This window comes from Anser brachyrhynchus, assembly GCF_964034855.1.
Source record: "Anser brachyrhynchus genome assembly, chromosome: 15".
Lineage (NCBI taxonomy): Eukaryota > Metazoa > Chordata > Aves > Anseriformes > Anatidae > Anser > Anser brachyrhynchus.
The window spans coordinates 6,452,154-6,466,475 of record NC_137733.1 but is presented as its reverse complement, the minus strand read 5'-3'; the positions used below and the strand labels follow the sequence as shown (position 1 = coordinate 6,466,475).

Sequence of the window (14,322 nt, the reverse complement as noted above, 5' to 3'; positions counted from 1 at the left end):
ACCTCACCCCAGCCCCCAATTTTGACATCTTGAATTGCTGAAGACAGTTGCATGGGCAGATGAATTCAATGGTGGTGCAAAAGGTACAATAGTTAAAGGTTGGCAAGAAAAGTTTAAGCAGAGACTTTAAGAAGAACGGAATAGCGCCGCAGCGCAATACTGTTTTCAGAGCACGGGGACAAAAGTTCTCCTTTCAAGAGAGAAACCATGCGCTCTTCTCTCCCCATCCTCCCCCAGCCCCACTCCTAAAAACACAAGGCTGGGGGGAGCGCTAACCGAAGGTGAGAAGCCGAGCAGGCCAGGTGCTCCCCCCCGGAGCACGAGCAGGCTGCTGGGCGTTGCTGGGGTTGCTGCGAATCCCACGTGAGTTGCATGTAATCGAGAAGCCTCAGGTCTGAGTGACGGCATTTTAGGCTAGTTGTGGTTTTAGCTCACACCTACGCTGGGAAAGTTTCCCTGGATTTTAACTTGGAGAAAGTAATTCAGTAGGAGGAGAAGGGGCAAGTATCCCAGGAACATGAGGGCATGGTGACAGGATATTAAAGGGAACATGTACATGATTTGTTATTTTTTATTCCACAGAAAACCCTCAAATCTAGACTCAGAGTTAACAGCAGAAAAATAGTGTTAAAGTCAATAGGTTCATATTTTACTGTAGACTAAATAAATTAGCCTAGAATTAACTCAATACTCTCTATTTTCCTTTCATTGGTGATCCTTCTCTAAATTAATGCAGATTTTAAAAAGCAACGGCTATTAATAATTTATTCCAGTTAACCCTTATGGATGAACACCTGTAAGTATTAAATGTATGGGAACCATTCCCCTCTCCTCTCCCTCCCCGAAAGGAAACAATCACTAAAGGGTGTTGTAAAATAGACATGCTACCCTACAATACTCCATGGATCGTGCCACTCCTACCGATGCCTCTGACTGCTCTGTGTAATGAGTGAATATTCATAGCCATGTCTTACAAAGAACATGATCAAAAAATATATAAATAAATAAAAACCTTAAACATTCTTACATGGATTTTTAAAGAACAGAATACATGTTAAAAACTTCAGTAATTTATATCAATTTTAAGCAATACTTTATATACAATGGAAAAAAGACATGCATAGTCCAAATACAATGTTGAAAACAGCATTTTCATAACAAAAAACCCAAACACTAAGTGTTAATACCATGTACATGAATTCAAGAAGGACCACCCTTTTTTCTGTTGCACACAGTTTATTTAACAATATGATATTATAAGTAAGAAATGAGTTTTTTTTTTTTTTTACCATTCTATACAGTGATTGAATCTTCTTGGATTTTCTTATTTATAGTAATTATAGCGCTTGCATGATTTACACTAGAATTGCTTTTCCTCATTTCAAGTTTCACATAGAAGAAAGAAAGAAAAGAATGCTTCTTCTCTATTCAAATCAGCACGGTCTAAGAGTGATCATCCCTATTTTCATCTAAAACCAGTTTTATCAGAGAAACAAAGCAACAATTTCTACATCTGCAAGACAAAGATTTTGGCATTGGCCAATGTGTGTTTTTGTGTGCAAGAGTCAATTCCTATCTTTCCAGGGGTAATACTTCAAACGCCTGCAGAGTTCGCTATAGAAAAAAAAAATCTTCCCGCAACGTGTCAAAGTTACCGGGATACATTATAATGTTGCATTATTTCAGGAAACAGTTTCTGAATATTATTTTTCTTCTTTTAAACGCAAATGTTTAAAGTCTTGAAAATACAAATAAAAAATATGAATATAATGAACTTGTTTTCCCCGTTAAAAAAAAGGTATGAGTCAACAGCAACAAAAAAATAAAAACCAAAAAAACCCACAAAAGAGACCAGATATTTTAACTGCCTGGCTTTAACAAAAAAATATATTCTTTGTATTGTTTTTTTTTTTTTTAAACAGCAATTCATTCTTCCACGTGTAGGAAGCAGCAGTTCCATCTAGGATTCAAAACAACCCAGATGCCTGAATTTTCAGTACAAAATGTCCCAAGAACACGAAAGGAAAAAAAAAGTGATGCTCCCATAATGCTACAAACCCTCCACAAATTTTTCTAACGTGTCCCCCGTGGTATCACCGACCAGAGACAACTCGTTAGACAACGCACTCCTGTTCGGGGTGTTTAGTTGTGGAAGCATTGCACTCTGTTCTGGGTTGCCCAAGTGTCCCTGATCCATGGAGCTAGCCATAGTAACTGCGAGTCCTGGGTGGGGGGAACCAGTCTGGGGAGAGACGTGGTGCGGTGACGGCTGGGGCTGTATCCGCGGTGAAGGGCTGGAATGTGGCGGCTGGGACTGGGGACGGGGAGACTGAACGGGCGCTGGGGACCGCACCTGGTTGCTGAGGGAGGTGGCGATCTGCTGGCCAGGGAGATGAGACGCCTGCGGTTGTCCTGAGAGCATGTGCTGCTGTGGGCTCATGGGGTTGGGCTGGCCCGGGGACCCTATCTGCTGCTTCATCTGCTGCTGCTGCAGGATCCTCTGCTGCAGTGCTTGCTGAATGTTGGGAGTGCCGTCTGCCCCCATGCCGGGCTGGCCCATCTGGTTCAGCTGTCCCATCTGAGCCATCTGTCCCATGGACCCCCCCTGTATGGATATATGCTGCTGCATCCGCTGCTGCTGCATGGCCTGAGGGTAACCTCCCGGTCCTTGAGGCTGCTGGAACTGGCTATGTCCTGCCATCCCTCCTGCCATGCCAGCCCCTCCTTGCTGTTGCTGCTGCTGTTGCTGCTGCTGCTGCAGTAATTGCCTCCTCAGTATCTCTCTGTACTGCGGACTCATGTTTGCCATGCTAGGGTTGTGGCCAGGGTTCATAATGTTTATCGCTTGTCCCTGGGGATTCATAGCTCCTATCCCTTGCTGCTGGGGAGGAACGCTCGGTCTCTGCACTCCCGCTTGCATCGCGTTCATGTTCTGTAATCCTGGTTGAGTGTGCATGCCTGGCTGTTGCATGCCGGTCTGCGGCTGCTGCATCCCAGGCTGGGGCTGTATGCCTGCTTGCGGCTGCATCCCGGGCTGGTTAGCCACGTATTTGGCTGTTCTTTGCTTTATAAAAGCTGCCATAAGCTGAGGGTTGGATTTAAGGATATTAAGAACCTGCTGCTGTTGCTGCGGAGAACTCGGTGATTTCAAGGTCCTCAGTAAGTCCTGAAGTGCGTTCGGGGGGATGCTCCGTGGCGGCTGTTGCACGCCTGGCATCCTGGGCCCAGCCACTGCTTGCGGTGTTGCCATCGGCATAACTGGTCTCGCCATTCCTGGCTGCATCGGTTGCTGCTGCGGCATCGGAGGCGACTGCCACTGCCCAGGCTGCATGTTGGACATCACCGGGCCACTTACAGGGTTTGGCCGGGGTACATTCATGCTGACTTGCTGCATCTGGTTCACTGAACCCACCGTCGGGTTTACTAGTCCTGGGCGACCAGGAGGCAAACCATTGTTAATGTTGTTGACCCTGTAGAGTTGCTGCTGCTGCTGGGCAGCTTCTCTCTCAATCTGCCGAGCTGCTTCCACCGCGGCTGGCGGAGGCTGGGCCGGAGGTGGAGGTGCGGAAACCGGGTTTGCGGGTTTTCCTGCTGAAACAGTAGTGGGGGGCTGAGTTCTCGACACACTGGGAAAGCCAGCCGGTGACATACTTACAGGGGAAGGCTGCGGCTGGGGAGGAGGCTGCGGTGTTTGCGGTGTACTTGGCTGCTGTGTAGGGGTACCAGGCGTTGCTGAGGTAGGAGAAGGCAAACTTTGCTGAGGCACGTTTCGGGTGTTCATGGTAGCCATCCTTCTGCGCATGAGCTGAGCCTGCTGCAGGCGATGCTGGATCTGCTGCTGTCGAAGCTTGTGTTTGATATTGAGACAGAATGGCACAGGGCATTTGTTCTCTTGGCAGTGTTTGGCATGGTAGCAGCAAAGAGCTATGAGCTGTTTGCACACTGGACAGCCACCGTTGGTCTTGCGCTTGCAACCCTTGGTGTGCTGGACAACCCGTTTCATCTTCTGGCAGGATGGCAATGAGCAGTTTGCATTGCGGCACTGACAGGCATGGACAAGGGACTGAATGCAGCGCTGGATGCTCAGTCGTCGTGACTCCTGGGGGCTCTTGGACTGCTGCTCTCCTTGGCTGTTGCTCTCATCATCCAGACCCAGGCCCCACTTAACCATCTTGTGGTCATGGCTCTTAGTGTTGTAGCAGTTAATGCAGAGGTCGTAGTCCTGAAAGCAAAGAAAATCCAGGGTTCAGTTGTCTGTAAAGCACTAACTACGACAGTGAAAGAGGAGGACCAAGAGAGCTGCTAGGTGAGCAACATGACCCTGATGCGGAAGCACACTTTGACTTTCAGTGGGTACAAACACACAGCCGAACAATAGCAAGACAACTGCCACGCGCTGTGAGCAGCTGCCAGTTTCAGTACACTCCTGGTATACTGAGGTAGAGAAGCGGCTGCGCAGCCCAGGACAGTGGGATTGGACCTTTGGGGCCGGGAGTTTTGGACAGTGGAAGGCAGAAGCCCCATCAGCTGCTTCAGCAAAGTGAGCCTGCAGTCACAGGTCCTGACTGTTGTGGGTGATAACGGAAACGGGCTGTAACTGTCTCTTCATTTTTCTTATATAGCAGTGATGTGCCTCCCTACCTTTTGAGGATGGTAACTACTTCGCTGTAGTGTCTACTGGGCTACCTATACAAGGAGAGCTGACACCTCCAAACAGTACAAACAAACCTACATAAGTGCTTAAAAATCAGGGCTTTGCTCTCCGTTTTACTATTCTTCGTGTGATTACTGACAAATAATTTGTAACCTGAAATGTATTTTTTTTAATCTCTAAGTGCAGGTTTCATGCCAAGACAGACATGTATCTGAAAACCTGCTCGAACACCCGCATTTTCACTGCCCTGTGCTTTTTTTTTTTCCTGGAGAAAGGTCACTCTCATACAGAAGTACCCAGAAGAAACTTAAAGGCCACACTTCCTTCCACCACTTAATTCCCCTAGTCCGTACGATCCGTTTCCTGCAGTCTTGCCTCAAGAAGCTCTTTTCAATGCTTTCCTCAGAGGGATTAATTAAGATTCTTCCACCACAAACCTGGCAATAACTTGCAGTGTAAAAACTAGGTTGCACTTATTCAAAAATTTCTTTTTGGTTCAGCTACAGCCAGAGGTCATCACAAGCCCTCTAGAGGCTATCTTCCCCTCAAGTCCATCTGTATAACTCCGTGTGTAATTACTCTCTAACACAGTTCAGTGGAAGTGATCTATCCTGTAATAGGACCAGACATTAAAAGTATTGAGCCAGGTTAGGAAGCAATTATTTGGGCTGATCTGAAGGGCAAGCAACCTCCAATGCTGGGCAGAAGAGAAAGCGATGAAGAGCTGTGGTAGCCTCCTCACCCAGCTTCACAGCAGCCCGGGCACGCACCTGGCTGTGCTCATTACAACACCAAGTACCACGTACAAAGCAGAGCTAACCTCTCTCGTGGACATCCATTTCATGGGTATGAACTATTGTCCTGCAGATGCCTACTACTCTGGCAGTGTCATACCCTACCACCTCATCCTGAAATTCCCTAAAGCAAAAGCTTGTCTATGCAGAGGAGCTAACTGACACAGCCATAGCGGAATAACTCAGCTGTAGCCATTCCAGAGTATTGCAGGTTTCCACGTAGAGAAACTAAAGGCACTTATTCTAGAAGAGAGACCCCAGTGTTGCAGTCAAATTCCCTTAAGGCTTAGCATTCCTTACATCAGAATATGCTTAATTTGGGAGAACTTGGGGAATATTTAAAAACAAAAACAAAACAAAAGAAAACGAGCTTGGTTGAAGTGTCAGGTGATACACACGTACCTCACAGACAGTGCAATGCCACCTTGTTTCCACATGATGTTTGCACTCATTGCACGTATAGACAAAGCGATCCTGCCCTTGAGTATGTAGTTCTACCAGCATGCAGAGCGTGGACCACTTGGATCGGCGTAGTGAGGAGAACTCCCAGTGCTTATCTCTGGCTAAGGTGAGGAAGGCATCTCGCCCATCCATCAGATCACAGCTAAGTAATGGATCAGGGTCCACGATGGGAGGCAGAGTGTTAATTACAGGCCCAGCATGTAAATGAATCACAAAAAAGACCTGCAGATAAACACGGAAAAAAAGCCAACAATGTTAGATAATCCTGCAGGAAAAGCTCACGTTCTGTTGCAGTAACATTATGCTGCAAATGTTATTTAGTTGATTTAGTTTATGGTAATCTCTTCAATATGTGGTTACATAACTGAAAAAACTCAGAATAACCAAAAGCTTTACTCTCCCTGATTTTTCAGTTCTATCATCATGCCTCGATTTATGGGAATAAAATCTCTTTACACAGCACATTTTGACAGTACCTCTTTATGCTTCTCCATGGTGGCATACAGCTTCTGAGACAGATCATTGGACACATTTGGCATGCTGGGTTTCTTCTTGTTAGCTCTGCTGATGCTACTCTTATTCTTGTTGGTTTTTTTGTTGTTCTTTTTCTTGGCATTTTTGCTGTCACCTTGGCTTCCCTGCAATAAATGCATAGGAAATGTGTTAAACTTTATAGAGCGCTCTCCCATTCACTGCAGCTGAAAGTGAAACACTTCTGCTGTCAATAATAGAACTTTGTTCCAATGCCTGCAAATCAACCATACTGTGTTAAATATATCCTATCCTCCAGGAAAAATAAAAAGTCAAACCAGCGAGCAAGAAGTTTCAGATGTTTAAAAATAGTCCATTTTTTTCTTAACTATGCATATACATTAAATAATTCTCAGTTTAGTTTTTTCCTTCTCAAACATCGTACTTCAGCTTTCATTGCTTGTTTTTCAAAATCCTGAAGACATTTGATAATAAAATGAGTTACAAATAGAATGGACTTTAAAAAAATTCTACAAGAGTAGATTTTGCTTTGTTGTGCATTTAGGACTTCACACACTTGCTCAAGTTCTAATTAATTACTTTAATCAACAAATCTAAGGCTAATGCACAGATAAGGACACGTAGGATTTGAAACTAACAAAACACATTTTTCCCAATCCTGAAGACTTGCTACTGCATCTGTAACTCCAAAAAATAACAAGCCCTCAAAACCTTCACTTGTTTATAATTACAACACAGACCACTGTGAACATATTCTGAATGCTACTCAGAGTAAAAAAAAAAAAAATAAATCAAATGATGCTATTTAGATGACCTGTGAAAACAGAAACAGTTTTACATTTCTAATGTCCCTGAAAAAACAAACAAACAAAAAGCTCCAAAACACGAACTCCCAACAGGGAGCACACCACCCAGTAAAATTCCCCTGACTACTACAATGTTGGTCTGCAGAATGCAAAAATAAGCTACTGAAATCCTCTGATACATATACAAACATTAAAGTTTCTTTCATGAACACTATGTACAGGCAAACAGGTTTTATTTGCAAGCACATGTGTTCAAACAAAACAAAAATACTCCAACTGACGAAGCAGTTCTATGCGTAGACCATATGCCTCATTGCCATCTTCCATTCCATTCATTAGGCTTAGACAGGAATTCCCTGTCGAACCTTGTTTTTTTCAGTAACTAATTTTATTGACTTTTTGACCAGAGCTGTTTGGAAATTAAAACGATACTAAGGGCAAGCCAGACTGAGCTCTAAGTGATTTGCAGGTATTTGGAATTGAATTCACTATGTTCCTATGACTTCCTTTCCCAAAGTTTTCTACCGCCCCAATGGCATTATGGCATGTCTTCCCTTTGCCTATTCATTCTGGAGGACTAACACAGGTTTTAAAATTTGAACACCAAAGGAAAAAACAGATTGAAACTTAGCTGACAGCGTAATTCCGTTTCCTTTCTACTACATCTTTAATTTATACATGGTCAATCACACAAAACTATTCCAAACGTTTTAAGAAGATTGGTTTTGTACTCTTTAATTTTGATACCATTTAACAGATTCAGTCAGGTTTGCCAGAGACACCAATGGCATGGTTACTCACTGAACCTTGTCTCTTCAGAACCTTTTTCATGAACTCCTGAATATTTACTGCCTCTTTAGAATCTCTTCTAACTGATGCTTGTGGCACACTTTCAAACAAATTCTCCTCCTTCCTAGGGTGAGCTTCAACATCCTAGAAGCTTCCTCCTATTCCTCCTAAAAATCAGCAAACCTCAAAGTCCTTTCTCATTGTCCCAGTACAGTTAAGGACTGAATTTCATACTACATGACCATCTCTGGACTGCAGCAGAAATGTTTGCATCCCTTCAATCTGTAGCCAGCTTCCTTGGGAAGTTTGTAGACAAAGGAGAAAATGAGATCTATGGTAGTAATAGTAGGAAAATGCAGGACGGTACCGTTATCTCTGATCCCTAACGTTACTTTTGTTTTTCCTATTTTTTTCTGATCCTGCGTTTCGTTCCACAGAGCACCACTTCAGACAGGACAGCAGTTACACAGCTGACTTCTCCATGTTTTCAGGATGCCTGCAGAGCTGGGGCACTCTCTACTGTTCAGCTACACTTGACTTAAACTTTCTCTCCACATACGTGAAGTTTGTGTTTTTGTGATGTTCTTGTCATAAACAGGTTCTGTACAATTGCAATACAAGGCAAACTGCTAAGATTCATCTATTGTTTCTACATGTGGAGATCCCCCGTTGCTGGGCATACTTTCCTCCACAAAATGATGCAAGTTCTGGTGACTGCACTGGACAAGTCCTCACGTTTTCGTTTTACTCTTTTTCCTGAGCCAAGGGGCAAAGACCACACTGCTTCATTTTTATTGCATTTCTGGTTAACATCTTGAGCAAGTTGGATGCAGATTTTGTTCCCACTACACTCCAAGCAACAACAATGGCATTAAATGGAACGTACGGATTTTAACAGTCATGGCCGTGTCTTCTCACTTCAAGTAAACTCACAAATTTAACAGCTGTTCTGGGGATTTTAAAGCACCTTTTTTTCCCCCCTCTTGGATGCACATGTTTACCCTGGCATTTTCAGAATGGCAGGCTACAAGGGCAGGCTATGATTTATTGAAAGTGATACTGTTAACAAAAGAATACCGCAACATAAATTTCAAGCCTTGCCTTTCAGTTACTTTTATGCTGCTATGTTTGTTGAAATATTTCAAATTTTAAAATTACATTCAGAATGAAAAAGGTGAAAGCCATTAACTTTACAGTTCCATAAAAATAGCAGCAAACTATATTAGCTTTGAAGGAGCCGGTAAGATTTAATAGATGGAACTTTCTGACATAAATGAAATTGCTCCACATCAATCACACGTAATACATACTGTACGCAAATTGTCACAGCACCTAAGCTGAATGCAGTTTCTTCCCAGTTAAAGCTTCTGGTTCCACCTTGATCCTGACTTCAGAGTTTCCTACTATATTTATTTTCAAAATATCTTGCTGTAAATCACAAGGGAAAAGGACAGTACAAAAGCACTACAACCATTTGGTCATGGATACAAACCAGACAAACATAAGTAATGAAATTCTGGCTAGGAGGTGTTTTTTTTTTTTTTTTTTTTTTTTAAATTATTCACACAGAGAATGCTGGTGAAGGACCACCACCATCAGGATCAAAATTTCGCACCAGTGTAAAGCTTGTAACAGTTGGGAACTGAAATTCAGAAGCATTAATTGCAAGTGACTGCAAGTATCTTTGATTAAATAAAGGCAAAATTTAATTTAGCTCTGAAAAATACAGCATCTTTCAAAACACAAACACCTTTGCAAAGGTGTGAACCAGAAGCTCTGCTGAATGACTGCAAGCCAACGTAACAATCATGATGCAATCCAAAAGTAGCTTAACACATTTCCCAGAAACCAGAAATGCTGACCTACAACTGACTTCTAATTCTGTTAATGAAGTAACAAGCCATCAGTATATTTCTTACCTGAGAAGAAAATCAGAAATGCAGATAAAGGGAACCCCTGATTTAAGATCTGATGTGAATGACCTTTTTCCTAGCTTACAGGCTGTGAACTCTTTAATTTACTGAAGTGTTAACTGTCAGCTTTGCGATCCAGAAGCACATACAACAAGTAAAGCCAACTCACCTCTGTTGTTTCACTAGCTGCAGTGCTTTCTTCCTTCTTCCTTTCCTCCTCTTCCTGCTCCAACTCTTTAATGCTTTCCTCCAGCACATTGGGCCAGAAATCACCTTCAAAGTACGGCAGCTCCTTGGCACTTGTCAGCCTGTCCTCAGTTGCTTGTTTGAAGATGTCCTGTTAAGTGACACAATACCAAGCACAAATAAATGAAGACCACTGAGAGCGATGGGAGAACCACAGAGGCAATCCATGCTACACTGAGCATCTGTGCTTCGCTCATGGCCCACTCCTTGCAGGCCTTCTTTTCTGAGAACAGCACAAAGATCGGGTCTGGCAGTAGTGCTAACAGCTCACTCCCTGCTTCAGCTTTGAAAGAGGGCTGCTGAGGCTCTCCTGAACCTCCATCACACAATGGGTACATGATGGTAGAGACAAGGATAATCCTGGAGAAGGTAACAAAGCCCTCCCTGCTAAGTACACCAATTAAAAATCAAGCCCCGCCACTGAGCTTTTCCTACACCGCTTCCGAACGAGAGCAGAACCAACAGCAAGTGCGTCTCATCTAACCCTTTCCCTGACAAATCTGAAAGTCTGTGAGCTCTCCATCTGGGAACCCGCTACTGGGTTCCAATCAAGACCAGCTATTGGCAAAGAAAGAGAGATTCTAGCTCTTTGCTACTCCACATCAGATGACAGGGTTTGATCTATGCTGTTCTGTTCCACACATTTAGTAACTGTCATTTACAATCAAAACATCAATTATTTTTCCTGCATTGTCACTACCATTAAGAAATTCATGTAAATTTTAGCATGTGTAGGGAGTGGCAAATGCTACCTTTTCCACTCTTAACTTACTGCCTTGGGTACATGTGTGACTACAAAAGCCATCCTTTTTCTTCAAGTGAAGAAGCCATTTTTATAAGCAGGTTTTTTTTTTTTTTTGAATTTCATACTAGTGAGGTCCCATATTCCACCTGATCCTCCAGAATCACCACAAACAAACAGCTTCTACCCTCCCTCAGCACAAGCTAATACTGATGACCCTGTCCTTTTAACCAGTCAGTACAGTACAGGAAAGTCCACTTGCTTTTGCTCATTCCTCTCTCCCTTAAGCAACTGAGTAGGGATGCCACAGGTCCACTTTAGGAATGCCTGCAGCATTTCTTACAGAGTTGACTGAAGAACATGAACTGTACAATTCACACGCTCAGTGAAGAAAGCAAATAGAGACAGCCCGTGACCTTCAGTGACGTACAGCTTCACCAAATGATTTTTTTCCCCAAAAAAAACATTAAGAAGAAATGCAAAAGGACTACACTGCCCCAGATTTCCCAGATAACACTGTTGCTCAAAAGCTTTTAAGAAGATACACCTCTTGGTTCTAATTCGTGTAGTGTTTTTTTTCAAAGTGTTAATAAGGCAGAAGCCAACCCTAAGGAGTTTCCAATCTGAAAAGTAGAACTTCAGAAAATTTAAGGAAATGAAGACACTAGCTAGCTGAGAATAAAAACACTCATACGACGCTACCACAGTTTTACAACTTATGAAACAATACTAGCTATCTTCAAATAAAAAGCCCATAAAAAATAATTCAGCAAATAAACAGTAGCAAACCTTGTAGTCATGAATGATTCTCTCAGCAAATGCCTTGTCCAGCATCTTCTTATACCATTCTTGTAAGCGTTTGGGTTTGGGTATTTTCTGATCAGGTGGATGGCAATGAAAAATATAGTCATCTCCTTCACTTGGAGGACAGGCCCAGATGTGTCCTGTCACATACCTGCAATTTACATACACACAAAAAAAGAACCTTAACAATATTGATTACCATCTTTAAATTAACTCAGCCCGACAGAATGAAAGAAAGAATCCTAATGACAGAAGAACAACCTTATTGACAAAATCCAAACACTCTTCCCACTGCAGAAAATGCACGTGTTCCACAGACCTCAGAAAGGGCAAGAGTAAAGAGACTACTCCAAGTGCAAGGCTACTTGGCATCCTGGATAAACAAAAGGCTAAGAAAAAAACATTTCTTAACAAAAGATTTCACTTACCCCAGTTTCTTCACGTACTCCAAATATCCAATGAGGATTTCATGATAAACTGCAGTTCGGAGACAACGGGGGCGGAAGAAATGAATACTATCTAGATACGATATGTACACACGTCTATAATAATGAGAGAAGAATGAAAAGAATGATGTATAGATGAACTTCGTTTTTTTTCTACCGAGAATTGACTTTTACAGAAGGTACATATACAGCCATACTGAACAAAAAAGATGATTGCGTATTATTCTAATGAATATTTAAGCATCTTAACATGGTTTAAACAGCCCTCAGAATGAAAAGATGGGTAACATTTTAATACAGCAAGAATATACATCAAGAGGTAAAGTTAAATAGATAACACAAACAAAATTTTGGAAATTATAACATTTTTGTTAAGTTGTCCCCTTGAAAGTCATTTGCAGTTGCACTGTAGGACTTATTTCAGCCACAGAATTGAAACACATCTCCCACTCTTCTGTAGTTGAAAGTAACCTCCCAGTGAATGGAGCAAGATGTTCTCTGTGCATGAGCCACTGTTATAGAAATGAAAGATTACCTTGTATTTGGAGGGGGACAATCTGAGCCATACTCCTGTACATGCATGCCAAAGAAGCATACATCTACTCCGTCAATCTCCTCAAATGCAAATAGAGCTTTGGTACGGTAAGGGAAGGATTCTGACATCTCACCAGAATCCACAAATCTGGAGAAAAGAGTGACAGGAAGGAAAAAGAAGAAAAAAAGACAGTCACTAAACCAGCATCCTACCAGAAGGAGAAAAAACTCTTTTTAACTTCCTTTTAACTCATTAGAAATACTTATGCAGAAGTTAAACTAGGGTCAGATCACAGCTGTATTAAAACAGAGCCTGTCACTGCACAACTCATGGGAAAACAGTGTCCATATAGTTAACATATGACTGAATAGGCAAGCACTGAATACAGGAACACCCTCAGAAACCACCAGCCTTTAAATATACTGCAGACTAAAAAACCTGATGTGCTACGATGTGACACCAACATTACCTTTATGAATTAAATCCCAAATACTTTATAAAATTTTCAAGTTTTTCATTTACCATTAAGTAGATTAAATAATAACTTCTGAAAGCTAAAGTATTTATAAAACACAACAAATTGAAGGAACAGTAAGTAACAATCTCAGCAAATGTTCCAAAGTAAACTATGTATTCAGTAACGTTAACCAAAGCATGGTCAGACTCTCCCTCTAGATTTAGTAATACAAAGTCAGAGTATTATAACCAAAACCAGAATGTCCCTCCACATGCCCACCAAACAGTCCAAATAAAGCTGTCAACCTCCTCCAAGATCATTTTCTTTGTACTACTTTTTCTTACCTTTCATAACCTGCTTATTCATGCCTAAGTTTCAAATTTCTGCAAAGGAATTCAGGTGTAAATTGGCACAGTTTTGCCATATGTGTGCAGGAAGGCATCATAATAAAATATCAAGATCGTGTTTATTGCAATTAATATTACTAACCTGGATTTCATTCCTGGTTTAACCTCTACGGTCTTATCTGAACTTGCTACCACTCGGACAAAGACCTCTCCAGCTTCAGGATGATTCTGTCGCCGCAAAAACTTGTTTACTCTATCTTCCAAATGATTTCCTAAACGAGTAGTCTGTAGCCCTGGAATTGAAGGGGGAGAACATGACAACACAAGTGTTAATACCAGTGAAACCACTTCATTTCAGGATCAGTTATCATGTTTGTATGGTGTCTCAGCTCACTTCTCTGCATAACTATACTTTCTTCCTTTGTTTTACCTTCATATGAAAATTACGATGTTTTTTCTTTTTACAGCCAAAATTAAAACAGCAAAGCAACCTGTGTTTTTAACCAGAGCATAAGCATTCATACCGTTACGTGGAAACTAAAACCACTACAGTGGAAAAATTACTTAGTAAGTGAACTAACAAAGAAGGCTTTACGTAGCATTTTTAAATTTGCAGGCTTATTTTATGAACACGGCAAATGTTTTCTCCTAACAAAAACACTATTTGGCTGTTTGACAGAGATTACATCACTTTATAGATCTGGCTCAATGCCACACCTTTTCAAGCAAAGCAAATCAACAGAAATGAAAAGCCTTTTGACTTCAATGGAGATTTCATTGCTTTTTCTTTTCTTTTCGAGAGCTTTTAGATGGAACAGTTACAGTAATCTGCACA

General features: G+C 41.9%; 1 protein-coding gene across 9 annotated transcripts in view; it reads right to left on the bottom strand.

The window, feature by feature from the left end:
• Positions 1-1,054: 1,054 nt before the first annotated feature.
• The window catches only part of CREBBP (CREB binding lysine acetyltransferase), a 94,304-nt gene continuing 81,036 nt past the window's right edge, over positions 1,055-14,322 (bottom strand). For all 9 annotated transcript variants that reach the window (XM_080556253.1, XM_080556260.1, XM_080556254.1 and 6 more), the window contains 8 exons: positions 13,630-13,780; positions 12,684-12,830; positions 12,131-12,244; positions 11,688-11,853; positions 10,080-10,247; positions 6,387-6,548; positions 5,851-6,132; positions 1,055-4,222 (listed from right to left, as the gene is read on the bottom strand). In XM_080556253.1, coding sequence (XP_080412379.1) covers positions 2,051-4,222; positions 5,851-6,132; positions 6,387-6,548; positions 10,080-10,247; positions 11,688-11,853; positions 12,131-12,244; positions 12,684-12,830; positions 13,630-13,780 — 3,362 coding nt within the window. In that variant the 3' untranslated portion in view covers positions 1,055-2,050. The remainder of the gene's footprint in view (positions 4,223-5,850; positions 6,133-6,386; positions 6,549-10,079; positions 10,248-11,687; positions 11,854-12,130; positions 12,245-12,683; positions 12,831-13,629; positions 13,781-14,322) is intronic.